We start from the raw sequence: 27,192 nt of genomic DNA, 5'->3' as shown, positions 1-27,192 counted from the left end.
GGTGGGACAGTTCAGGTTCCCTTCCGCTCCGCCCTCCAGCCAGCTCTGAGGCTCCCCAGTGGGTGAAACCAAGGCCCACAGACCCCAAAGCCCAGGAACGTGGGACCAAGCCCTGAGGCTCCTCTGAGCCCACATCCCGGGCCTCCACCCCAGGACCTGCCCAGCCCAAGTCCCTGTCAAGCTGCTTGGGGGAGCATGTCCCACTACCCACAGGACGCACCATGGCCAGGCGGGGATGCTGTGGGCTGAGGAGGGCAGCAGAGGTGAGGAGGAAGAGACTCATGCAAAAATGGCGATTTTTATTTTCCTTCTCTGGCAGCTGCAGCTTCCAACCAACCGACAAAACCTTGAAGCACTGGGGAAGGAGCAGGCGCAAGGGTGGGTCTGGGGGACACCCTCTGGGCTCCAGGGCCCAGAGCTGACCTGAGAGGTAGGGGCTGCAGACTGCTGGGGCAAAGCGCACCCCGAGCAGTGAGAGCAAATCTCAGTGACTATGTGTACTCAGGGCTCATCTGGGGTCAAGGTGGGTGAGAAGCCGCCGACCTTGCGGCTCAGCTGCTCAGGAGCCGGGACCAGACACTGATCCCAGACTCCAGCAGGATCCAGAGCAAACAGGTCTCTATTAAAGATTCTGTACACCTGGTTTCTTGGGTGGAGGACACCTTTAAGGGCTTAAATAAATGGGCAGGGGTGAGGGATGTAGCGAGAACAGAGGGTGACTGTCCAGCCAGCAGGCCCTGGCCTCTGGCGCCCTGAAGTGGTGCTGAGCCCACACTGCCACCCACGTGGCCTGCAAGACTCCCCAGGTGGGGAAGGGGAGGGAAGGTCTCAAGGCCAGCTAGTCTCAGGCCCCGCCTCTCTGAGCAGACAGACAGAAGACAGGCGGGAGACAGGGCCTAGCGCAGGTCCTCCTCGTCGCCTTGGATGGTCTTCTTGATGCGCAGCAGCATCGTGGTGAGCCACTGGTCCAGCCGTGAGATGGAGTCGTACTCCTTCACCTGCAGGGGCCGCAGGTGAGACAACCGCTGCCCCCACTCCAGCAGGGCACCCGAGCTCCAGGCCCAAGCTTTTCAAGATGTGCTCCTGTCACTTTGGTCCCCGAGAAAGAGCCCAGGGGACTAGCCCTGCCTGCCCTCCCACTTCCCTGGGGCAGATGGGATCGGCTGGGGTTGGCTTAAATTCCTGGGAGCACTAGGGAAAAGTTGGGTGGCGACACCACCCCAAAACCAAAGCAGGCCAAGTCTGGGGTGGACACAACTGAGTTCCAGAATATCCAGGGCAGAGTGAGGAAAGGGCAGGAGACCCCCGGTGGGCAGGTCCACTGGGGAGGGGGGAGCTGGCCCCCTCGGGTCCCTTCCCACTCTCCTCTTCCCTCCCTAGAGGCTCCTCCTCCTGGGTCACCCAAAGTGCCTGATGTGAGACAGCTTCCACTGCTCATCCTGGGGGACTCCCAGTGGTGCAAAGACCTTGGCCTTTGTGAGCAGACAGATGGGGGTCTGCACCCTAAGGGTCCAAGGCCAAGTCCCCTTCCTTCCTCAGCCTCAGGGCTGCCCCTTACAAAGCTACCCACACCCTGGGAGTTACTTGTAGATTTTGGGGCAACTGACTGAGGAAAGGAAATTCTAGTCAGGGCCTAGGGACCAGAGACCAAAAAAGGTGAGATTTTGTGGGACAGCGTGTTGGAGAAGGCAGTCTGCTCTGGGGGTCACCCCCTTGGAGGGATCTGGCCACCCATACTGCCACTTACCGACTCTGTATAGCTGTCCACATTCTGTTCCTCATGAGCTTCTAACAACTTCTGCAAACAAATGGCAAGCCGGGGTCAGGGAGGCTAGCTGGGGCCTGGCCTGGACCAGATCCAAGCACAGGCTGGGAAGGGGTCTGAAGGCGAGGAGGTGGTCTCCCGTGCCACCAAGAGGGAGAAAGGGACGTGTCTCAATCCTGTCTACCTACTCATCAGAAATGACTCCCTCCCAGGGCACCTCCTGGCAGAATACCACAGGGTATGTATGTGTGCCTGTGTCAATGTCCAGCACCCAGCCCTGCCCCTGGCCTGTCCCTGGCTCTTCTCATCTAGAGACTGGAGAGCCAACTGATAGAAGGAAAAAAAACAAAACAAACCCTTTGAAAAGCACTGGGCATTGAAAAGCATTGGTAGTTATCCTACCAGGAGCCCAAGCAGCCAGGTCCTGTCCTCAGGAGCCCCTCGCCCTGACAACCCAACCGCCTTGCTCCACTGTGGGCTGGGGGTGGGTCCTGAGCCCAGCACTCACTTTCATCAGCTTGCACTCCCGGGAATCCGAGAAGGCCGGGAACAGCTCCTCGTACCTCTGGACAGCGAGCTGGGCAGTGGGGGAGGGAGGGAGAGGGAAGAACAGGGCAAGCCAATGAAGGGAGGGTCCGCTGGAGACTGGCCTGGTGGGAGAGGGACCTGGCTGCTGCTAGCAGCCCTGAGCCGGCTCTCTGCCCTTCTCCCCCAGCCTCCAGTGTCACCTGGCTCTGAGCCTAACGCTACCTTGGCGGAGCGGGGCTCAGTGCCAGCCTGGTTGCAGAGACGGTAGCAGGGAGGGGGTGGGCTTCCTGGACAGGTGCCCATGACCCTCCTTTCTGTGCCTGGGAAGGGGCAAATGACCTGTATGGTAGACCTATGTGGTAGGCCTGGGGCTGGCTGCTCCCCACGCTGACCTTCATGAGGACCCCAGGAAGGCCAAATGATGGCAACCCCATTTTAAAAATGGGAAAACACCCAGAGATGGCACAGGGGAGTGGGGCGGGGCTGTGACCACAGGCCAACAGGACCCCAGCTCACAGGCTGGAGTGTGCTCAGTGGTGGAATGCCTGCTGCACAGGCTCAAGGCCCTCGGTTCCAACCCCAGCACCACAAAAGAATCCTGACCTGACAGCCACCTTGCTGGGCCCACAGAGGAGCAGGGCTCACAGGGAGGTGGCCAAACACAAGCACCACAGCCAGAGAGACAGCAGGACGCCCCAGACCTGGCAGAGGCCTCAGGGTCTGCCTGGGCTCCAGCTGACCAGAACCGAGTGCCCACTCCCAGCTTCTTCCCGTGGCCAGCCCCTCTCCCCCAGCACTGACTCCTCTTGCCAAGAAGCCTTGGAAATAGCAAGGAGGACAGGGGCTGTGGCTACAGTCACCATCGGGAAGCGCGTGCTCGGCAGAGCAGGGCCGTAGCTCACTAGCCTCGAGGTCTCCATGAGGAACTCTCAGCCCAGCTCCTTCCTCAGCAAAAGGAGGTGACAGCACGGCCTTTAAGGGGTGCAGTGAGGATCTGGGAAGTACATCCACAAAAGAAAGGACCCAGTACTGGGTGAGCCAGAAGGTAGGAGCTCAAAGCCTCTAGGGCCAGGCAGGTGACAGCAGGATGGGTTGGCCTCAGTACAGCTACTGTCTCCCATGCAAAGGCCAACGGGCAGGGACAGATAGAGCAAGAGCACACCCCTCTCCCTCTGGCAGCAAGGGGCGACCTGGTGACGACACTGGGGTCCTGCGGCCACGGCCTGGCTGGAAGGAGGAACTCCCAGCAGGCCCAGGTCTGGCTCACCTTGGCATTCAGCATGTCGATGCAGAAGTGGCAGAGAGCCGCCTTGAAGAAGTAGTCCTTGGCGCTGTACTTGAGAAGGGGGCTATCCATGGCGTTGGTTCCTACCTGTGGTCATGTGGAGGAGCCCAGTGAGTTCAGGATGGGCAACTGGAGGGCAGACTCACGGCCAGGCACTGGGGCTGGCTGAGAGCCAGGTCCAGCCCTGGGTGAGGCCCTGTGACCTGAGGACCCCAAGGCTAGCGAGCCAGGGACTGGCCCAGGGTAGTCAGGAACTGGAACTGAGTGACCAGGACCTCCTGATGTGATAGGGCAGGGCTTGGGACAGGCAGAAACCAGGTGTCTGTGGGCCTCCCAGGGGCCCAGGACAGCGCGGAGGCGACACCCTGCCGTTAGGCCCACAGCAGACTGGCACTCAGTGGGCAGAGGAGTGGCAGCTGCTCGAACACAAGAGGCAGTGCCTGCCCCTCTCCCCAGAGGCCAGCTGCTTGCCTTCCTCTTGGCCACAGCCCAGCCCTCCCCATACAGCAGAGGGGGACCATGTGACATTCCCTGCCTCCCACTGCAGAGAAGGGACCCTGATCTGCCACCCATGGCCATTCCCCTCCCGCCTCACTGGTTGTGTGGAGGTTGCCTTTCTCTGGAGCCTGCAGGCAGCTCCTGTGTGGGGGTGACAGAGCACACCCCAGGGAGCGTGGTGACACCACATGAGGGCCCGTGTGGGTGGGGAAAGCCATTAGCCGGGGTGAACGCTAGGTGAAGGCCACAGAGGCAGGCAGATGGAGACGGGGAGAAGCAGGGAAGAGGACAGATGAGAGCAGGACGCGGCTTTGGCACTTCTGAGCAGACGGTAAGGCCCGTCCCGTCCCTACCTGTTCGTAGATGTCAATTGCCTTCTGATATTGCTCCAGCTGGGCGGCGTAGCCAGCCACCTTTAGCAGACACTTGTTGGCTGAGCTATGGGGAGGAGAGGGATGAGCAAAGGTGGTGGCGAGTCCCGCATCACCGAGACATGGGCAGGTGGGAGGACTACCTGTTAGACTCCTCGCCTTTGTAGTAGTCTGCAGACTGCTCGTAGTGGGCGATGGCCTGGGGAGACACGAGTGGGCACGGGCTGGAGGGAGGGCAGGCCTGGGGTTGCACCCTTTACCCAAGCTCTGGCAGCACTAGGATTCTCCTGGGAGGAGGGAGAAGCTGTGGTCCTGGCAGGCGGCCCAGCAAGGCCTTGGCACCCACTCACCTTCTCAATGTCCACCAGCTCCGTCTCATAGATCTCAGCAATGGAAATGTGGTGCTTGGCTGCGATTGTGAATCGGCCCTGCAAGGACAAGGGAAAGGGCCACTGTGACTGAGACTTCGTATGTGACCTACCCCACCGTCAGCCATGGTCCCTCAGCTCCTGTCCCTTGGCCATGCCACCATGAAGCACGTAAGAGGGCAGAGAAGGCCGACACCTAGTGGCCCAGGGGAAATGCTGTGCTGCCAGTGGCCTGGGCAAGTGCCCCCGTGTCCTGGCCTGTATCCATCCTGTCTGCAAGGCACAGGTGGATGGCGATGCCCCAAAGGTGATGTGAGTGGGCAGAACCTGGTCCAGAGGGGAAGAAAGATAAAGAATCACCAGGTGGAATGCTTTGGAGAAACCAGCACCAACGGCTGTAGAGTCCTGCTGCCGAGGGGCCCTTCCCCGTGTGGCCATGGAGCCAGCCCTTCCCACAGGCAGGTACCTTGCCCTTCCGCCTCCTCTGGGCATGCTCAGAGGTCCTCAAAGGAGCCCCAGGTTCCAAGACACTAAGTACCCCCATGTCCCTGGGCAAGGTGCCACTCCTGCCTTCCCACATTCCTCGACTATCAAATGGAAATCAGGGACAGCCAACCTCAAGGGCTGCTGCTGACCACCTGCAGTTCTATGTCAACAAATGGCCACTGCTGTGACCGTTTAACTACAAGGATTGCTGCAGCCTTGCCCAGCAACTGTGTTCCTGCCTGGGGGAGAGTCTGATCAACAGGGGTGGCCTGTGACGGGGTAAGCAGCTGACAGGAGCCAGGGCAAATCTGTGTCCATCACCTGGCTCCTTGCCATGGCCTGCCAGCTGCCTCTCTGGCTGCATCCCTGGGGTAGGGCAGGGGCTAAGCCTTCTCTGGGCTCTGCCTCTCCCTCTGGGATGCCAGGAGTTGCTCCTCACATGGGACCCTGGGCAACACCAGGCAAGGGGAAGGTGCTGGATCCACAGATGCCAATAACCAGAACTCCTGACACCAAACCCAGACCACCCAGAGGGTGGAGGCAGGAAATAAGGAGGGGCTGCCTGGCTCCTGGCAAGCTGCCGAGGATCCCGTCAGTCCAGTCCAGCTCAGGTGACCAGATTCTCCAGGGCTCCTGCTTCCCCGCTGGTCTTGGCAGTGGAGCAAGAAACACTGCTGGGTGCTAAGGCAGGGGAGGCGAGGCTGGGAAGCTGGGAGGGAGCGTGACAACCAGTGGCCTTACCATGTCTGTGTAGATCTCGATGGCTCTCATCAAACAGTTAATGGCCTCTGGGAAAGAAAGAGGAAGTGGAGAGAAGAAATGAGAGCTGAAGTCAGGGCAGCGTATCCAGAGGAGAGCGGGACGGCTGTTGAGAGCAGCAGGCGCTCAGGGCTGGGAGGAAAGGGGAAGGAGCTGATGATGGTCTCTGCACACTGTGGCGACTGAGCGTCTTCACAGGGAGACCTTCTCCCTTGGGCTGCTAAGAGTCTACCAGCTTCCTGGCAGCTCTAGGACAGGGCACAGCTGGAAAAGACAACCAGACTCCCAGGGGTGTGCTGAGCTAGACATGCCAAGGCCCTGCTCTCAGAGACAGAGCTGCTTGCGGCAGGCGGGGTAGGGCTGGAGGCGCTGAGCCCAACATCTGAGGTCAACTGGAAGTAGCAGGGAAACCTGGATCCCACCTGGGTTCTGCCAGCCCTGGGTTCTGTAGGAGCCTAAGCAGAATTTGTCCCCTATACCAGTCTCGCCTGGATCTCTGGCACAGGAGGCCAGATGCTGGGAATATCAGGACCCCTCAACATGGACTTGCCAACACCCTTCTTCCCCACACCCTGGGAAGCAGTCGGCACAGCCCTCTAATCCTGGCCCATCACCACAGGCTCCTCAAGCTGTAGGTTTCACCAAAAAAAACCCCCAAGCACAGCAAAGTGGCACTGAGGAAGAACTCAGCCACCTTTGTTGTACTATCTCTTGCAAGATTTTAAATTTGGGAAAGGCTTTTTCTTCTTCTTTTTGAAAAGTTATTTGGAGAAGAGAGAAGCATGAGTGGGAGGCATCTTCTAGCAGATAGAAATGAGCTCTCGGTGGGTATTTTTTTAAACATCAGTTTAATGCATCTCAGGAGCGGATGCTGGGGGAGGGAGGTCGGGGGAGGCAGAGGGCCTGGGCAGACCACAGACCAATCCCAGGTCCTGTTCCCCACCCAGTTGGCTGGGCAAGTGGCCTGAGCTCACCTGGGATGAGGATGCTACAGGAATGCAGCAGGCCTGATGCCTGCTTCTGTGGGGCTCCTGGCCTGGCCAGGGCACCAACTTCCTCAGGGAACCACCTGAACAGAGCTGAGCTCTCAGAGGTCTACAACCCCTTCTACATGTACATATGGGAAAAAGGGTGTCTGTGTACTACTCTGGGAGTCTGCAAGGTTCTGTCCAACTCTGAAAGGCCTCAGGGGACCCCAAAAAGATTCAGAGAATGTGCACCATTCAGTAAGGTTTGGAGACTGACGCTGGAAGAGGGAGGCAGTAGGGAGAGGAGAGAAAGGGGGCAGAGTAGATGGAAACGAGAACTGACAACAAATCAGTGGCTTGAAAAGTGTTAATTCACATCCACTCACAATTTTGTAACACAGCAGGTCTGGAAGCAACAGCTGAGCTAGCAGCTGGCCGTGGCAGAGAGGCAGCGGCCTCCACCCTGGCCAGGCTACTAGCTGGCTCCCTCTGCTGGTCAAAGGCCAGGAGCTCTACCTGGCCTCCTGCAGGCAAAGGATGCTCCTCAATGAGAACAGCAGCAGCTGTCCCCCCCAGCCTGCTGGCATGGGCTCTAGTCAGCAGACAGTGGCCCCTGCAGTGGCAGCAGGGGAAGAACATGGACTCATGGAGCTAAGTCTCCTTTGTGCCAACTCCTTGATCTGGGAACAGCTATCCTGGAAAGTGGCCGGCTGCCAGATGACACCTGCCTCTTCCTGGAGGAGCTTCTGACATGCCTTCCAACACTGGGCTTATCTCAGGTCATCAGGCCTCTGCATGTCCCTGGACAGACAGAGCAGGCCCGGTTCCCTGGCCAGCCCCACCCCTCTGCCCACTCGCAGGGACTGGCGAGGGGCTTCAGGAGATTCAGCCTAATACGGAGAGCGAGGCCCAGGCCACCCCACCCCACTCCCGCTGCAGCTGCTACCCCTGGACTAGAGCCAGCACACTCTGCCTCTCCCGGAAGCCCTCCCTGATCACATCCAGGCCTCAGCCCACCTCCTCCTCAACAGAACAGGCACAAGTTCCAAAGCGAACAAGGAAGTGGATGGGTTAAAAGATGCCAAGGGTCTGGTATACAGTAGGCACCCACTAAATGGCAGCAGATGTGGAGGAAGGGGAAGACAAATGAGGGCTGGGGCACTTCCCTGCCCCGGGGACACATGCACTGTGTACACTCTGCTCAGCATTGAGCAGGCCAAGGAAGGGGACTTCCCAGCCCTAGTCCACACAAAGCAGCAGCCAGTGGTCTGGGGGCTCTGAGGAACCATGGACAGCATGTGAGGCCTCTCTGGTGCCACCAAGGGGCAGCTGCCCCCCTCTGCAGAGGGAAAGCACAAATCCCAAGTGCGGCCTCAGGCTCAGGGAGCCTCCGGCAGAGACACTGGCCAGGCAGGGGAGGATTTGGGGTGAGGGAAGACCCTTGCTAGGGGAACCTGGGCAGGCAGGACCCCAAATGCACCCTCCAGCTGTTTCACAAAGAACTAGCCGAACTCAGAGCGCAGGCCAGGCAGGAACACCAGGCTGATGGGCACCAAGGGCTGCCCTTTTGGGGACGTGTGTGGTTCAGGGCCCGGGGCCATGCCAGCACATCATCTCACAGGAGACCTGTGCTTTAACACAGGAGCAAATGGAGGCTCCGAAGAGTCAGTGACTTGCCTGAGGTCACTGGATCCTCCCGGAGATCATGTATCTCCTCCCCTGCAGAGCCACATACAGCTGCCGCACCCGTGTCCCTATGGGCCGACTGCCCAGACGCAAAGCAACTGTCACCCCCATGCAAATGTGCCCCTTTCCCCTCGCTTCCGGCTGGCCACAGCCCCGACTGGAGCTGTGACTAGGGAGGACTTCTGGAGGTGGGGGCTGCTGCTGCCATCCCTGCCAGCAGAAACCCTCTTGCAGCAGCGCCCTCCTTCCTCCGTGAAGGGTCCCCTCCAAGCCTGTGTCCCCACCCCGCTCTCCAGCTGCACCCTCATCATACTTTCCCACTGGTCTGGCCTCCTCAGCGGCCACCTTCTGTGCTTTCTGTGGCCAAGGATGCGCCACATCTGGGCAAGGCCCACAGCCCGCAGCTCAGATCAGAAACAGGGAAGGCAGTGACCACACTCCAGCCAGCCCAGGCTGTGGGAACAGCACGAGGCACATGCACACATCAGGCAGCCTGGCAGCGGCCACCCCAGAAACAAGTCCTTCCAGTCACTCCGGATGGGGCAGCAGCTGAGCGTCACAGATGCTAAGGCAGCATCTCCAGGCCAACCAGTTCCTCAGGGAGCAGGAGGGCCAGCTGGGGGAGTGCTCTGCAGAGGATGCTGAGACTCCCAGGCTGATTTAAGCTGAAAACAAACCCAGGGTCACCCTGGGTCACTGAGTCACCCACAAGTTCTGCTGTGGCCAGGTGCTCCCAGCCAGGAACCCCTCTCTTGTCCTTGTCAAGCCGAAACCCCATATGAAACCACTTGGGCCAACCTCTGCGAGACACCAGCTAGACAGGAGTGACTGGTCAGCATGGGAACAGAAACGCTTCCTGCCTGCACGACCAAGGAGAGAGAGTGCACGGGAACTGTGCTCCACAATGCTGCCAGGTGCGGCAGCAACCCCCAGCGGTGGTGTGTAAGGCAGCATTTGAGGGGCCCTGGTGACACCAACGAGCCCTGCCGAGCACCAACCTCTCCTGTCAAGGGTAGGCCTTCATGCCAAAATTACATGTTCACCTATTTTCCATTCTCCTGAGAAGATCCTGACACTAGATGGTCATTTTTTAAAAAAATTTCTTTGCTTGCTAAAATTAGTCAGCAACCTCTGTCTGGCACAAAGGTTAAGAGGAAAACAAAACTCCTGGGAGTGGGGAGACAGGGCTCCGTGGTAGACCACATGCTCACCATGTGCAAGCTCTGGCTGAATCCTGTACACACACACACACACACCCCAAAACAGCAATATCCCAGCCCCACAAAACCCCAAAGCCTGGGACCCATGAGCTGTGCCTAGGCTTCACCACAAACCCAGTGGGACAATAACTGTTCTCTCCGAGCCAGCTCCACGCGAGGCTTCGTCCCCACTTGCTCTCCTGTGGAGGAGCCCGTTCTCTGGCAACTGGATGCGAGGCTCTGTTCTCTCCGACTTTCCCCAGGGTGCAGGGAAGCCAGGTAGGAGAATTTCCGCTCCTTTTTCGGCAGCAACTCCTACCTGGCTGGTCTTGGCGCCCCCGCTCCCTTCTGCATGTTAATTCTGACAACAGAACAGCTTTGCTTCTCTCCCTGGCAGGCGGAGGGTCTGAAATCTAACTCCCACTCCCAAATGCTCGCAGGCTAGGGGAGGGGAGTGACAGGCGGCACATCACAGGGTAGGGGGAGGCGGGGACCTGGAGCAGGACGCCGTGCCAGTGGAAGCACGGCCAATTCTGAAGTTAAGGCTGGCTTTGCCTCAGCCTATCACATGTCAGTCACTGGAAAAAAGAGAGCGGCTGGGACACCTGAGGACATTGAGGAGGGTGGCTGGCCGTGTGGCCCACAGAGGCCCTCACCTTGGGGGTCGGCTTTCTTGAAGGCGTTGCCAGCGTCCACAAAGCAGGTGGCCGCGTCGTGCTTGCTCTGGAGCTGCAGGTGCAGCCGGGCGGCCTGGCAGAAGGCGCTCCCAGCAGCTGCAACAGACAGGAAGGGTACCGGCCTCAGTGGCTGCACAGACACTACCCTAGAAGGTTGGGGACGCTAGAAGGCACAGAGAGTCCTATGTGGGCCAGGACTGGCTGGAGCAAGACCAGCTGAGGCCCAGGCTGCAGGTCTCCTGAGCTCTGGGCTGAGGCTCCTGGCAGTCCCTCTGTAGTCTCTGAGGAAGACAGGAAGCTGCCTCAAGGGGCAACACTGAGCCCCAGACACTTTGCAAGAGGTCCAGGGTTAGCCCAGCTCAAATCCCATGTTCCTCATCCTAGTCTCTGTGACATCTCCAGGGCCACCACTTCTAAAGTTCGAAGCCGCAACAGGCCCTGGAAGGCACGGTGGAGCTGAGTGGCAGAGCAGCCTGGAGGGGCAGTTCCGGGAACAGGAGGCAAGTGCAACTAGGATAAGTGACCCTCCCACTTGCTCCCCTTTCCCATCCTGCTCCTTGACCCCCAGCTCCCTGAAGCTCCTTCTAGTTCCCGCACCCTGGGTCTCTGCCCACACTCTCTGGCCTCATGCAGAGGCTGCAAGCTCCTGTGGACAAGGTACCACACTCGCTGCAAGGCAAGTGGCAGGGGACCCAGGGTCCACCCACTCCAGGGGCTCCACATACAGAAAGGGAGACGGACATGGATGGCAAGGGCTCAAATACAAATAGAAAAGTGCCCATGCCCAAGACCTCGTCCCCCAGGGCCTGAGCCACAGTTCACATGGCTCCTGACTGACTTTTGGGAGGCATCATGGTCTCTCCCACTGCTCGAGGGCTCCTGGCTCAGTGCCAAGGCTTCTCAGCGGGCTCTAGAATCTCGGAATTCCTGAGGCCGAGGTGGCCAGGCCCAGCCTCCAAGTGGGACACACAGCCTTCGTGAGCTTCACTCTGTCGTTTTGTTTACTGTTATCACTGTTCTTTTTCCCAGTACCAGGGGTTGAACCGAGGGGCACTTCACCGCTGAGCCACATCTCTAGCCCTTTTCATACTTTATTTGGACAGGGTCTCACTAAGTTGCTTAGGGCCTTGCTAAGTTGCTGAGGCTAGCTTTTAACTTGTAATCCTCCTGCTTTGACCTCCTGATGACTGGAATTATAGGTGTGTCCCACTGTGCCCTGCTTGTTTATTATTTTCATTTTGGGTACCTGAGATTGAACTCGGGGGTAATTAACCACTGAGCCACATTCCCAGACCCTTTTTTTTTTTTATTATGTTTTATTTTTAGACAGAGTTTCATTGAGTTGCTTAGGTCCTTGCTAAGTTGCTAAGGCTGGCTCTGAACTTGCGATCCTCCTGCCTCAGCCTCCCCAAGGTGCTGGGATTACAGGAATATGCCACCATGTCTTTCTTCATTATTATCATCATTATTATTTTTAAAATTTTCTTAGTTGTAGTTCGACACAATATCTTGGTGCTGAGGATCGAACCCAGAGCCACGCATGTGCTAAGTGAGCGCTCTACTGCTGGCCCTAGCCTCAGCCCCTTCATTATTATTTTTAAGAGCTCCAAATCTGACTCCTAAATTTCAATATAAAAGGGCTAACAGCAGGGAGAATGGACTGGGACTTCTGTTTGAATCACTGGGGAGGTGGTAACCAATTTTAGGAGAAAAGTAACATGTATGTGAGTAAAAAATAGGCCTTCCTTCTCTTAGGGCCCTTTATGAGTCTGGGAGGATAAACACATGCAGCACCAGCTTTATAAACAAGGCATCTTGTGAAAGTTCAGGAAAAAACTCTTCTAATTTTTGGGAAACCAGGGAATGGCATTCTCAGGACCTGGTGACAATCAACTCCGCCCTGCACCCCGGCAACCTACCTCCATGGCTCATCCATGGGTTGACTTCCTCCTTGTCTAGAAAATTCCTCTTTGGGTTCCAAAACTATCTCTGGCTTGATCTGATCTAACACTAGAAGTACCAAGGCCTCCGGGCCTCTCCTCCAGGGACACGCAACCCCCAAATACACCCTCACCTCAGTGCCCTCAAGGACCACCCCTGGCCCCTGCCTGCCTTTTCTCCCTAGGAAAGCTCTGCACCAGTGGGTGAAGCACCTGGGCTGCACCCTCAGGAGCCCTGGCTTCGGGACCCTGGTCCTGCTGGTTAGCAGTCATGGCACCATGATGAGGGGTGAGCCAAGCCTTAGTCTGAATCTCTAAAACGGGGATATTAATGGAACCCTCGTGGGTCACTGGGATGGTTTTCTTAAGCTGTGTGCGATGGCTACTTCACAGCACTCTCAATACATGGTAGCTGTGATTAATGTTATCCTGGAGTCACCAGGACACACCCTCAGCCCAGAATCATGAGTCTGATGGATGCAAAAGGGAATAGTTTCCAGGAAACCTGAAGTTCTGGGAGAAATCCTTCAAAGAACTCGTCCAAGTTGGTCTACCAGATTCGACCATCTATTCATCTCCACGCTTTCCATCCTTCTCTATCTCTGTCCTCCCACCTTGACTTAAGGTGCAAAATATCTCATTGGACTTGGGCCAGTGGGCTCCTGAGACTGGAGAGGGAGCTGCAAGTCGACCTCCCACCCAGGACAGCAGGACTGGGAGCTGAGCTCGGCAAAGAGCACGTACCACTCCAGTTTTTGGCCATTTTGAACAAGTTTGCTGCTCTGGCGTAGATTTCACACGCTTCCTCTATTTTGGATGAGCCTCTGGGGAAGAAGAAAAAGGAAAAAAGATAAGCAGATCGTCTAGTCTGTTATCAAAAAGAAAGCAGACATTCTGCCTCAGCGACAGTGGACATGTGTTCCAACCCTCAGTCCGATTTCCCTGTTAAGCCACCTCCCCCTGTCCTCCTGAGTCTGTGGTTCCCACCCCTGCACACAAAGGCACAATCTGCACAGGCAGAATGGCTACTGGCATGATTCCTGGAGGGGACTGGGTGGGTGCTCTTGGGGAGAGTGGGGCTTCCTGACCTCCCCGTACACCCAGCCTGACAGCCTCTTTCACTTCCCGCCTGGGTGTGGGGGGGTGATCAACGGGTCCCAGGCATCTGCAGATGCCTTTTCCCCAGAGACTGCAAAGCATTCTGGGGGACTGCCCCACTGGAGGTGCCCACTGCTTCCTGGGTGCCTTGATCCTGTGCCTAGCACACGACCACTCTTCCATCAAGACCTCGCCACCCTAGGGGTGTGTCATGCCAATTCGGAACTGGCTGGATGCAGCACACAGAGCATACATTATTTTAAGATATAAACATAAAAATGTTCCCATTTGGGGAAAAAAAAAACAACAGGGTGAGAAGAATAGAAACATACATGTTTATACAAACAGAATATCTCTAGACAAATACACAAGGCCTAGTGACAGCATCTCTACTGCAGAGTCACAGCACGGCCAGCTGTTGGGCAGCTTCTTCACCACACCCCCTCATTTGTACTAACTGTTTTAACCATCTGCACATTTTATCTATTCATAAAAAGACATTTAATATTAGGATTTAATTTGACCCTGTAGTCCAGAAACTTCTTACATTTCTAGCAATTTTCCCCAAGAAAGGAATTAGAAAAGTTACAAGAATATTCAGCATAGAGTTATTTAAAACATAAAACAATCCTCAAAAACTGAACTGTGCAATAGAACAGGCCTGGGAGATATAGAGGGTTCTTTCTTTTCTTTTTTGGTGGTGCTGGGGATGGACCCAGGGCCTTGCACACACCAGGCAAGTGCCCCATCACTGAGTTACACTCTAGCCCCAGGTTTAGGTTTTTAAAAAATAAAAACAGAGGCTGGGGTTGTGGCTCAGCAGTAGAGCACTTGCTTAGCATGAGCAAGCCCTGGGTTTGATCCTCAGAACCATATAAAAACAAATAAATAAAATAAAGGTATTGTGTCCAACTACAACTAAATGTGTGTGTGTGTGTGTGTGTGTGTGTGTAAATAAAAACAAAGGGCTTCTTCAGGCAGCTTTACTCTGGCTTCTTGACCTTCATGTGGCACACATGAACTTTACTGAGCTTGGGGTCCTTCACCACTAGCTCAAACCCTAAGCCCCTACCTTTGTTCTCCGTTTTTCTACCCCCCATATCCAACCAGGACTAGCCCATGAGGGCCGTGGTCTCCTAAGTGTTCAGATTCCAATCGCCAACAGAACCAGAATAAAACCTGAGCCCTTAGGAGTTCCACCAAACAGATTTCAAACTCTTCCCACACTTGACACAGCAGTGTCTAAAAGCCACACAAGTCACCCTCCCCATCCCACCCTCCACCGGTGCCCAGCAGCCCAATACTGTCCCCACAGCTTCAAGCTGTAGTGCAGGCGCAGGATACAACCTGCTTGCAGCTCTGAACCGCTGAGGTCAGACCCACAGCCACACTCCTAGGCCCTACGCAGCAGGTCCAGGGCCTGCAGTGGGATCCGGAACCCCTGGATTCCGGAATTCAGGTGTGTTCAGATGACTGGGCAAGTCTGGAAGGGAAAAGTGAGGCTGACTCCTGCGCCAGCCTACAAACTCCGGAGAGGGAATGGGCTGGCAGGAACCAAGCCCCCTGAATCCAAAACACACCAGGAACGGTTCCTCCTCAGGTAAGGTCTACCCTCAGCTGTCCCCAGGAGGCAGCCTGAAGCACTAGGCTCCTCCCACATGCACAAATGACACCAGGCCTCTCTGCATCCCCCAAGCCGCGCCTTGGCAGGCCAGTGGATTTCTTTAGAGCCCACTAGTGGCTGTGCAGAGTGAGCTTTCCCAAGCTTCCAGCAGTAGAGAATTCAGAGGGTCCCTCAGACCTGGCTGCAAAACACCACCGGAGGACCTTCTCTGGAATGGCCTTCTGTACGCTGGGGATGGCCCAGTGCCTTGCACATGCTAGTTAAGTGCTCTTACTTTTGAGGAACACCGCCCCCCCCCAATGTCTTCTTACACGTTCACAAATTTTAATCAGAGTCTGCCACCCCACAGACCCCCAGCTCATCCTTCCTTCTTTGTGGGTACAACCAAGACCTAAGCAGCTCCAGATGCTGTCAAAAGACCTTGGCCTCCTGACAGAGCAGAAATGGGCCATTCTACTGGGAGGCCCAATGCTGGTGAGCAACAATAAGCAGAGTCATCCCAGCTGGGCTTGCTCGGCTCAATGGGACAGAGCGGATCCCAGGCACAAAGCCCGTCAGCTGCCTGGACTGAACCTCTCTGACCCCAGACTAAGCCGAGCCACCCCTGTGCTGGGTCGGCAACTCTGACCGTGGGGTGGAGGAGCCCGCACAGGGATTAATGCCCACACAGGCCCTAGGCCTGCCCTCTCCTTCTCTTGAATACCCTGGGCCTGGCCACTGCTGCAGTGGGTGACAATGGATTGCTGGAGTCTCATCCTCTTCTTTTGGAGTTTGGAGGCAAGTCCCCAAAGCAGGAAAGTGATTTGCATACTTTAACTGGTAAATTCCGAAGAAGTCATTCATGTAGAAATTTCTCTACATGGGGGACAAATATCTGGTACTTTGTTATGTGCCAGGCACCGAAAATGAAAGCAACAAAGAAGGGCCTGGCCCTTGATAGCAGGGACCCACAAGCTGCCTCACAATGACTGTGCACTCCAGGAGCTGGGACCTCAGGGATTCAGGAGCCATCCATGGGAAGGGACAAGCACTCCAGCACGTGCAAAAGCCCTGAGGCAGAGACACAGGCAAGCTGGAGGAAGAGAAGCGGGCCAGGATGGCTGTAGCACAGGGAGTGGCAGGAAGGAGCTAGGTGAGGCAGGCAGGGGACTTTGTGCTGGAGGCCAGGGCAAGATTCCAGCCCTGTTCTAACAGGGCAGAGCAAGACTGACAAGGCAGGAATCCTGGTCCCAAGCTCATGCAAGCTGTCCCTCTGCATGGCTCACTCCAGGCTTTCTACTCCATGTCAGGAGGGCTCATGTCACCTGTCTAAGGGTGGCCTCTTGACTGAAACTGCAAGCTCCTCTGCCTCTTGCATGAGATCCAGAAAAGCTCGCTGGGCCTCCTCCTGAAGGGTCTAGGTGGCAGCACATGTGACAGCTGACAGCCCCTCCCCCACTGGCCTCCTCCAAGCTGCCTCTGCTGCACTCTCCCATCCCACGGCTCTGAGCCACTGGGAATACAGGGAACTGGTTTGGGCCGGCCTGGTGCAAGGCTGTCTATAATTACCACTCAGCCTCTCTCCCCACCCTCCCGAAAGCGGAGGAAGCAGTCTCAGGTCTCCCAGGCACAGCCACCAACCTCCAGCAACTGCCATATGGAGGGGTGAGCACTGCCAGGAAAGCACAGATGCCTGGCAGGACCCTGGCCAGGGGGTTCTGCAGGGTGATTTCAGTCTCCCTCCCTCCTTCCTCCATCCCGGGCACTTCCTGGCTCTCTGAAACAGGCCACCCCTACCCCCACCTCCAGTTCCCCAAGGACCTTGAAATGCTGGGCAGATGGACGAATTCCTCCTCCCCTCTGCAGCACCACAGACCCCCGCCCGCTGCCTTGGTTATCAAGTCAGTACCCTCAGGAAGAAGGGACCTGAGGACCTGCCACCACCCTTACATGCCTCACAGCCTGGCTCTCAATTTGCTGCTTGTTTTCACAGTGACCATCAGTGGGCACTAACCTCCTGAGGCCACCACCTGAAGGGGTGCATCCAAAGCTGTGAGCCCTGCTTCATAGAAGAGGGTAAGGGACCCAGTCAAGCCGACACTGTAGGGACTGGCAGGGCTGGGAGAGGGGCCTTGGGGCCCTGGGGATCCTGTCCTGCCCTCAGCTTGCCCTCACTCACATAGAAGAGTCCTCGAGAAAACGAAGAGGGTGGACCAGGGCCTTGCTGCCTCCTAGATGAGGCAGCCTCACCACCCCAGCTTCCCTCTTCTGACACGTGGACCCTGCTCTCTCTGGAGCTGCACCCAGCCTCTGCTAGGCTAGAGAGCATCAATGAAGCCAGATCCCCACAGAGCCCCCCAGCACAGTCCAACAGGAGGGGGGATGGGAGCAAAAGAGGCACAGGCGCTCCCTCTGGTCCTGCTTCTCCGCTGGCTGCCCTCAGGCCTCTGCCTCCCCCACCTATAAGTATTGACCAGCCACAGCCTCCAGGTTCTGCAGCGCCCTCCCAGATGGCTCTGGGCTCCAGCAGCTCTGCCTCCTACCCTCCTCACTGCTTGGCCAGGCCGGGGGAAGCAGTGATGGCAGACTAAGGCCCCATGTGCTGACCTTCTCACAGTACGCCTACAATGCAAGGGCAAGGGGCAGAGAGAGAATGACTCTGGAGCATAGTGACCTGGGCAGGAATATTTCAGGTACTTTGCTAAGTGTGTGGCCCTGGAGCCTCTGTCTCTTTAGCTGTAAAGTGAAGACAATGAACCTGACCTGGGAGGAGTCTCTAAGGAGTGTGCAGCAGGAAGCAGGGGCCTGAGTGGCTGCCACTGGAGGAGGAGGAGAGACGCACTCCAAGGGGTGCCAGTTCCAATGGGAACTCCGGAGTCACCTGTGGTGCTGGAAGAAGTGCTGAGGGCAGTCAGACAGGTCTGGGCTCAAATGCCAGCTCACCGCTTGCAGCCTTGGTTTCCTCATTTGTCACTTGGGATGGGTCTAACGCCCCACAGGCTGCTGGAAGCATGAGCAATCTCACAGAGCACCAGCTGAGTGCCCACCATGCCACAGGGGCCACTGAGAGCACAGCGAAGTTACCAACTCAGCGTGGGCTGCATCTCTTCCACTCTGGGCAGCTAAGTGTTGCCCCCTTTCTGTTTCCAGCGTCCTGGGTCTCCCACCAGCCTGCCCCTGCCTCATGATGCTGACGTGGTCAGCCCTGCACCACTGATTCAACTATCAGTGGATCAATATTTTTTAAAAAACTGCATCGTACTGAACATATAAAGACTTGTCCTTTGTCATTATTCCCAAAGCACATGGCATAACAAGTACTTCTGCAGGACTTACGTTGTATCAGGTATCCTAAGCAACCTGTAGGTCACAAATATCAGACATTCTACACGAGGGAGTGGAGCCTGGGCAGACTTCGGTATCTGCTGTGGGATGGGGAGTGTTCTTAGAACCAATCCCCTGGGATGCTGAGGGATCACTGTGCCTACCTGAGGGCCCATAGCCCTCTAGTTGGCTCAGAGGCAGGGACTGTGGCTGCCACCTGACCTGGCAAGAGGCCCACGTTTCTTATTCTTAAAGTGCTGCCCTCTGCTCCCAGCAGGACCACCCTGCACCACAGCCCCAGGGTGAATGTTTCATTTCCTCAAAGGATATGCAGAAAGCTCCTCAACTCTCAGCAGCCCGATTCCAAGCAGGAGCACAAAAACCTCTGTATAACCAGGCAGCAAAATCCCATCTGCTGAGAAAGCCAGGTTTCAGATTCCCTAGAAACCCCGCCTGCCCTCAGGAAAGACGCCATACTGGGACTGGGCAAGAAAAGCCAACTTTTCAGATGTGGATCTTGGCAGCCAGCACAGTGATTCACCATGGTACCCACTGGAAAGGACACCAGGGGTTACTCCAGGTTGTAGGGGATCAGGAAGCAAAGCTGGAGACTCATGCCTAGACCAGCTCAGCGGAGACCCCTGCAGGCCCTGCTCAGGGACACCCACCCTGACCCTGGCAGCAATTCTTCGCTCACAAAAAAAGCCCTCCAGGGCTTTTGATGCCCACAGGAGATACAAACAGGAACTGACTTGTCAACATCTGAGCTTTAGGAACATGCTGTTTGTTTACAGAACACTCTGACACCTCTCTTTCAACTCTATTTCTCCAGCACCTCCAGTTCAACTTCCACGACACTGTCTAGTAAGAACAGCCCTCCTGAAGCACTGCGGGGGCCCAGCAGGGTCTCAATGTGCTCCTTGGGACAACCCCAGGAAGTAGGCATCCTTCTGGTTTTCACTTCACAGGTGAGAAAACTCCTGTACATATCAATGTTCAAGAGGAAAGGAGTCTTTATTTGAGATTTGGGATGGGGAGACCTTAGGGCTGAGGAGGAGCAACAGGGCACAGAACTACTGTTCAGAACCTGTATAATCCCACAGGGGCTCCACAGGGAAGTCCCTGGACCCACTGGGAGACCAGAGCAGGAGGAAGGGAAGGGAAACTTGCTTCTCCCTTGCCCTTTTCCACCATCTTACTGTGCTTCCAGAGCACAGGTGTTTGCTACTCCTTCACCCCCTATTGCCCCCTACTGCCCAGGGAAGGTACAGAAACATCTCTAACTGCTACTGCTGTGGCCCTCAATGGCTGCTGGTACATCAAAGCCCCTAGAGTCTGGCAGCCTGGAAATAAGGAAGAGCAAAGGCACCAAAAGCAACCCACAAGCATCCCAGGGGAGGGCTACTGTACCTGGCCTGCTTGACATTGAGCAGAGGCCTCTTCATCAGGGAAGTTGTCATCAAAGAGGTTCCCAAAAGGGGTGGGAGAAGCACCAGAGATGAGCTGAGCCCTAGCACGCCCTTCTCAAAGCCTTGAGTGAAGGCCAGCTGGGAAATGTTTAACCAGGGCAAGCCCAGTTCCAGGGGAGGAGGCACTAGGAGTGGATCCCACCCCTAAAGTAGGTTCTCTTGAACTGACCTCTGGACACGCTCCCAGATTCGGGCTCCAGGTGGGCCTTGCTCACTCCCTGGTCAGCACATCCTCAACTCCTCATGGAGTTGCAAGGGACCAGAGGAACCCATCTGCTTTCTTTCAAATATTTGGAGAAAACTGCCATGGGGAGGTAATCAGAGGGTGGCAGAAAACCAAACCACGGACTTTGTAAGCATCCTTCCTAAATGTGTGCCCAGAAATGGAAGTGAGCCTCCAGGATAAACTATGTTTGTAGCACAGCAAAGTGGCTAAGCAAGAGGGCTGTGGAATCAGGCAGGCCTGGGTCTGAGCGCTGCCTCTCCCACTTATTGTCGCTCTGTGCAAATAAATTGACTTCTCTAAGCTCCCTTTATCCACCTCCACAGGGATTCTGTGAGGACTAAATAAGGGTAAGTGCCAGGTCCAGGCCTGACTCAGAGGCAGAGGGAGCACTTCACAAATAGTATCTTCTAGTTCCACTGTCACTACTACAGCCTCCAGCCGTCATTCTCCCCCACACCAGCTGCAGCCCCTTTGAAAGGGCAAATGGGAAGCCTCCAGAACTGGCCCCACTAAATTTCTGTGCTCTCCAGCACCTCCTCACACCCAAGTCCTTGTTTACAGGTCGCATCTATCCAGTCCTGCCTCACTTCCCCCATCTGCCCATTCTAACATGATGCTCTAATGTGGTTCTCCCCGCACTAACCCTTCGTAACACAAGCTTTGCTCCTCTGGGCCTTTCCTCAAGCTGTCTCCACTACCTGGAGTGCTGCTCTCTCTCAGAGTGCACTCCCAGAACTGTTCAGCCCCACCCAGATGGAGACCTCTCCTCTAGGAAGCCCTTCCTGGTCCCTCTGGATCTTGGTACCCACTGGGTAGATCATCCCCTCACACTAGACCTTTGCTTACATTATCCCTGTGGAGTTGCTAAGGCTGGCCTCAAACTTGTGAGCCTCCTGTCTCAGCCTCTTGAGTAACTGGGATTACAGGTGTGTGTCACTGCACCCAGCTAAATTGCACTATCTCTGCCACCTATAACACCCTCCAGGTACCTGCTCCCTTGCATGTCACAGTTCCTTAGAACCCAGCTCACTCCTGAGGGACACCCTCCAATTCACACAGCATCCTCTCAGCTCAGGAACTTCACATAAAGGTCATAACCTGGTCCTTCCTTACATATGACAATTTGGCTTTACTAATACTTGGCTAGTATTAACCTTGCCTTGCCCACCATATGGCAAGTGTCTCAGGGGTTCAGGGGCTCCCCACAAACATGGATCAACGGTACACTAATCTTTGGGCCAAAAGGACCAGACATTAAAAACCACCAGGAAAACTACCGCTGAAAACTGAGCTCGGGGCCCACCCCAAACACTGAACTCCTCCATTCGCCAGGAAGGAAGACACACACACCCTCTCAGTTGCAGCCTCTAAAATACAACATTCCTCACTTCATCAACACAACCCATCTGACCCGGATATTTCTCTATGTCAGGCAATTCATCCACATTCTTTAAGTTCTTTTGCTAAACATTATCCAACCTCAAATAATGAGGACTGGCTCCATCTCCTCTCCTGGAAAGATCCCTCCCTTTCCTTTCTTAGCAGCCATGGCCAGGCTCCTAACAGTCTCTTCCAACCCCCAGGCCCTCCTGCCGAGCCCTTTCCCCAGTCTTCTGGCAGCCTGTGGCCTTCCCCAGGCTCTGCCTCTCTGGGGTTCCTGACTCTGTGTCCCACCCCACCACAGGTCCTCCCTCTCACCAGCCCACCCGGCACCTTTCCCAGTCGTCCTCCGTCTCAACAACTCCCACAGCCCCGTTCAGGACCCCCAGCCTGCTCCTCCCCTCTCCTCCCAGCACCCCTCAATCTCCTCTGCCAGAGCCTCATCTTCTTCTCCCGACCCTCCTGAGGCCTCCCCAGGGAAGGCCTCAGGGCTCATCGCCCTCTCCCCATTCCTCTCCAGGTCCTCTCTCTACTTCCCAGGCCTTCCCTCCTCTCACCCCTTCCAGGCCTCTCTTGGTCCCCTTCAGCCCCTCACGTGCTCCAAACCTGTTGCCATCTGGCTAGTGACATTTACAGGGCTTTCACCACACGCCAGGTTCAGTTCTAAACACTTCACACAAATTTGATACTTATAACAAACTTCTGGAATTGATTTTACCAGCGATCCCTTTATCGGGGAAATCAGCTCATCCAACGCCATGAAGGAAATGGCAGAGCCACATTTCACACCTGGGCTTTTTAATGCTCCTAAGCTACCAAGAGTCCTCAAAGAGTGGTTGGCTTTCATGAGCTGACAGGAACCTTATGTACCCCTCTGCCACCTCCTAGGCGTTGGCTCTGCTCCCAGACCTAGAGGCCTTATTGGAAGGCATGCCACGGTCACCTCTCCTGACTCCCCAGGCTTAGGACCCATACAGCAGGCCTCTGACCCCCCCGCCCCCTTCTCCCTGTCCCCCTCTACTCCTCCCCCAGGTGGCTGTCATCTCCCCCAGCTGCAGTCCCCAGCTCTCATCCCAGGCCGCCTCATTCTTAACTCCACCATCTGGGTCCTCTGCTCAGGTCTCCTTTAGTCACTTTTTACCAGGGCCACACTCACCCAGCCACCTGGGCACACCCATTTCACTCCCAGGATAACCTTACTCCTGACCCCTCTGCCGGGTGTCAGATATCTTGAGCCCTCACGCCCATCACCCAGGATCCACACAAACCCATTGCCACCGGCTGCGGAAAGGTCGGTCCCTCCGGCAGGTGTCCCGGGTCCAGGACCCTTCAGACAGACTCCCCAGGAGCTCTAAAGGCTGCGGAAGCCGGCTGCTCTCCGGCTCTGGGGCAGGTGCCCCCCAAGGCCTCAGGCCGTATTTCCCTTGCCCAGTTCTCCTCTGGCCCTCGGCCAGTCTTCAGCTCGAGTCCCCTTCCCCAACTCAAGATGACGTCGCCTCGGCCTGTGCGACCTCATTCCAGGTCTCTTCCACCATCTCAGACTTTTTCTCCTCGAACCGTGTAGCCACGGCCCGGGTCCCTCAGTCCGTGTCCCCTGTAACTTCGGGCCGCGTCACCACGCGGAATCCCCTCTGCCCCTTGGGATCTACCCCGCCACCTCAGACCACGACCCTTCGCCTTCTCGGCCTAGGTCCAGGCCCACCCCTCGCCCTCAGGGTTCTTACCCAAAGAGACCGGAGAAGAAGGACTGCGAGTTCTTCACTTTGCGCTCCGCCTCGGCCAACAGCGCCATGGCCTCCGCTTCCTTCCCGGAGTTATCCATGACGGCCACAAAGGTTCTCAGCAAACCTCCGGACCCGGGACCTGGGAGGACTCCGCCACCGCTGAGCCCCGATACACCGGCCGAGGGAGCTTAGCGGGCTGCGTTGACGTCGCACCGGCGCCCGCCGCCTGAGGCCCGGAGCCAAGTGACTCGCGCCCGCCAATCAGCACTCTCGCAGCGCGGCGCGAGCTCCACCGGCCACGCCCCCGCCAGTCGCCGCACGACTTCCCGTGACTCACGACATCCAATCCACGCCCTGAGACCTCAAAGCAAGCGCATATACCCGCGTAGGGCTAGCTTGGTCGGACACCTACACGTGACTTTCCAAAAGCCAATCGTAGTCCCCACTGCTTAAGACCCACCCCCCAAGGTACTAGTGTTCATCCTCCTCCACCAATCAGCGGCAGCCCTCAGTGCGACGCTCCCCTCCCTGCGCAACCTGTGCGCTAGTCAGCTGACTGCTGAAGCCCATGTGATCCATGTTGGCCCACACCCGGCTTGACAGTTCCTTTGCGCAGTCTAGTCATTTCTCCGCGCTTTATATCACGTCATTCTTTATTTGGAGGGCCTTTTGTCATAAAAAGGAAACTGTTTTACTTCTTGCGCCCTCTGTCGACCGGTGCTGTAACTGGCACCAGAGAAGTGCTTGACAAACAGGAAAGAAAAAAACAACAAAAACACAGAGGTTCTCAAACCCTAGTTTCTTAAAAAAACAGCTGAAGAGAGCGTGTTAAGAATTCAGTTCCAGCACACATAGTACCCAGATTTTAGGTTTTTAAAACTCTCCATAAAAGAAACCAGGGTACCTAGGAGAAATGGCTGGTTCTAGGACTGAGCAGGAAATTTTACAAGATGAACCAAGTACATTTCACAATGCCAGAAAGGAAGTACACAAACACACCAAATAATGTGTTTGTCTAGGAGAACCAGGAGTCATGAAAATAGATGCCAGTGTTCAACCTGGAACGATTTGAGTAACAAAGTAGTATTGGATTATAACTCAAAAGCATAGAATATTCATGAGGAGCCCACCGCTAATATAAATGAACAACTATATACTGCGAAAATAAATGGGGAGAAGAGACAGGCAGCCTGTTCAGAAGAATTCCAAATATTCTTTGTAGATACCCTGCCCTCAAGAAGTTGGAGCATGATTCCCCAACCTTAATTCCCAACATTGGAATGTGGACGTGCCTATGACGTCTTTCCAGACAAAACAGCGTGGGAAGTGGGTTCGAGCAGGAAGGCTTAAGTTCACAATGGAGAAACCTGACATTGTCCACTGGGCAGTTGAGATTAACATAAAAAATGATGTCGTGTTGATAATATGGACCCTTAGTAACGTGATTAAAACACCATTTCTGTGGTCTTTCTCCAGGTCTAATCATGAGGAAAAACACATAAATACCAATCGAGGCACATTTTCCAGAAACTCTTGACCCCTACTCCTCCAAACTGTCAAGTCATCAAAACAAGGGAAATCTGAGAAACTGTTACAGCCAATAGGAGCCTGAGGACAGACTGCTAAATGTAACATGGTAAACTGAGTGAAATCTTCGCCTAGAAGGACATTGGTAAAAACAAAGCAAATTGAAATAAATAATGGACTGTTGTTAATAATATTGGATTGATATTGGTTCATTGATTGTAATAAGTGAACCATACTAATTTAAGATGTTAAAAATAGGGGAAACCAGGTGTGGTATATAGGAGAATTTCTTTGGTACTATATTTGCCAATTTTTCATACATTTTAAACTATTCTAAATGTTTTTTTTTTTTTTTTTTTTTTGTAGTGCTGGGGATTGAACCCAGAGTCTTGCACATGCTAGGCAAGTGTTGTACCATGGAAACAACAGCCCCCTCTAAAAGCCTTGTTTATATAAAATCGGGTTCCAGGCACCTACCCTCAATTCCAGTTCTGAAAGTGCAGAGCACAGGAATCTGTATTTTTTTTCCCCTTTATAGAACCCCAGCAGATTAGGAGGCAGAAAATTCAGGGCCCAAAATTTAAGCAAACACTGTTATCTGGGTGGGGTGTTGGCTGGGTAGGGTAGCAAAAGAAACTTCGGTCCCGCTCCCTTCCTCCTTAGGCTCCCCTGAACCACTCCCTTGTGTGGTCACCACTGGGTTCTGACCACAGAGCAGGCGGGGCTGGTCTGGATTACCACAGCAGTTTCAGTTCTTTCCCTGTCAAGGCAACACTAACATCAAAGCTTCCATTTGTTTTAAACTGCTAAATTTCAGGGTAATTTGTTCAGCAGCAAAAGATAATGAACTCATTCTAACCCTTTAAGCCAGTTTTTCTTTTTCAGAGTCATTGAATTTAGTCATTTGTTAGATCCAAACATTATCAGAATAGAATGCACATTAAATAGTAGTAGATAGAGGTCATAGGTGCATCTGCCAGGGACTTTACATTTTACATTTTCTCACTTAACTGATACATGGTGGGAGGCACTCTCCACACCCATCATCATCATCATTATTATTGTAATACTGGGGATTGAACTAAGGGCACTTTACCACTAAACTATATCCCTAGTCACTTTTTTTTTTTGAGACAGGGCCTCACTTAAGTTTGGAGGCTCTTGCTAGGTCAGAGAGGCTGGCCTTGAATTTATAATCCTTCTGCCTCAACTTACTGAGTTGCTGGGATTACAGGCCTGCACCATGGTGCCTGACTCTTCCTCCCATTTTACAAATAGAGAAAACTGAAGCTAAAGCAGGAAAGTGACTTGCCCTAGGTCACAATGACAGAAGAGGAGCCAGGGTGCAAATTCAGGTTCATTGGAGGCCTGAACTCTTTCCTTTAACAAAAGTATTCCGACTGCTTCAAAAAAGGCCCCTCTGTGAGACCATCTGACACTACCCCTACTGTGCTTGCCCTGCCATTACTCAGGACACAGAAGACACTAGTGCAAACATCTTCCTGCCAGGATTCAATCAATCCTCTCCCTTACTCTTTCCCATTGGAGTTAACTGCATTGCCTCAGCTGCTCACCCCAAACCTACCATGCTGACCTTGATCTTTTCCTTACCCTTCCCCCTGTTGTGTGACAAACTAACAAGCCCATGGACTCCACTTCTAAAATGTATGCCTCATCCCCAAGCCTCTGGCCCTCTTTGCCAGCCCAGGCCACCATCATCTTACTTTTGAGTCTACTCTGGGAACTTCCGGTCTCACCCTCTACAATCACCACACAAAAACAACTTCGTTGTTGGTGTTCTTTTTTCTATTTTTTGTTTCTGGGATTGTACCGGGATGCTTTACCACTGAGCTACACCCCAGTTACTTATTTTTTGAGACAGGGTCCCTCTAAGTTACTCAAACTGGTCTCAAATTTGCAATCCTTTGGTGTCAGCCTCCCAGGTCACTGGTATTACAATGTGCCACCATGCTCAGCTATGCAGTTGTTTGTAGTGGCACCTGAGATGCCATTTCCTGGCCTAACACCCTCTGCTAGTTTCCCATGGCAGAGTCTATGCTTGGTCTCCCGTCTATGCTATGGCCTGGGATCCAGATCTCAACCTCCCCATGTGCCCACTTAACATCTGCACCATCATTTTCTTCATGTTATTTTGTAGCTGACACAGTGGTCTGCTCTACCCAGTGGCCACTTGTTTTGTCTTCTTTTCTTGGCTAACAGGATTCAAGTTTTGTTCAGGTGGCAACAAGCTTCAGGGAACAGAGTTTTACCCTGTCCTGGAGATAGCTCTTGAATGTTCAAGACGACTGTG

At 54.8% G+C, this 27,192-nt stretch overlaps 1 protein-coding gene across 1 annotated transcript; it reads right to left on the bottom strand.

Annotated features, from left to right (window-relative positions):
* Window positions 1–279: 279 nt before the first annotated feature.
* Napa (NSF attachment protein alpha) lies at window positions 280–23,602 on the bottom strand. Its single transcript, XM_046455753.2, has 11 exons — window positions 23,355–23,602; window positions 13,275–13,354; window positions 10,570–10,686; window positions 6,043–6,089; window positions 4,798–4,875; window positions 4,591–4,646; window positions 4,430–4,514; window positions 3,561–3,665; window positions 2,274–2,342; window positions 1,748–1,798; window positions 280–998 (listed from the first exon to the last, which is right to left on the bottom strand). Exons 1-11 carry the CDS (start codon window positions 23,450–23,452, stop codon window positions 897–899), a joined length of 888 nt encoding a protein of 295 aa, XP_046311709.1. The 5' UTR covers window positions 23,453–23,602; the 3' UTR covers window positions 280–896.
* Window positions 23,603–27,192: the final 3,590 nt, after the last annotated feature.

The sequence above is a fragment of the Marmota monax genome, unplaced genomic scaffold (genome assembly GCF_021218885.2).
Source record: "Marmota monax isolate L192 unplaced genomic scaffold, Marmota_monax_Labrador192_F-V1.1 WCK01_AAM20220418_F8-fsc00149, whole genome shotgun sequence".
NCBI classification, from domain to species: domain Eukaryota; kingdom Metazoa; phylum Chordata; class Mammalia; order Rodentia; family Sciuridae; genus Marmota; species Marmota monax.
Note: the sequence above shows the minus strand (reverse complement) of the source record. Positions and strands in the feature narration are given on the sequence as shown.

What these genes read in the sequence shown, in the direction of transcription:
- Napa (XM_046455753.2), bottom strand. Translation starts at nt 23,452, where the DNA reads ATGGATAACTCCGGGAAGGAAGCGGAGGCCATGGCGCTGTTGGCCGAG. An exon ending in TCGAGATCTACACAGACATG is followed by an intron (nt 4,876 to 6,042) that starts GTAAGGCCACTG and finishes TTGTCCTTGCAG; the next exon opens with GGCCGATTCACAATCGCAGC. An exon ending in TCGACATGCTGAATGCCAAG is followed by an intron (nt 2,343 to 3,560) that starts GTGAGCCAGACC and finishes CCCACTGCCCAG; the next exon opens with CTCGCTGTCCAGAGGTACGA.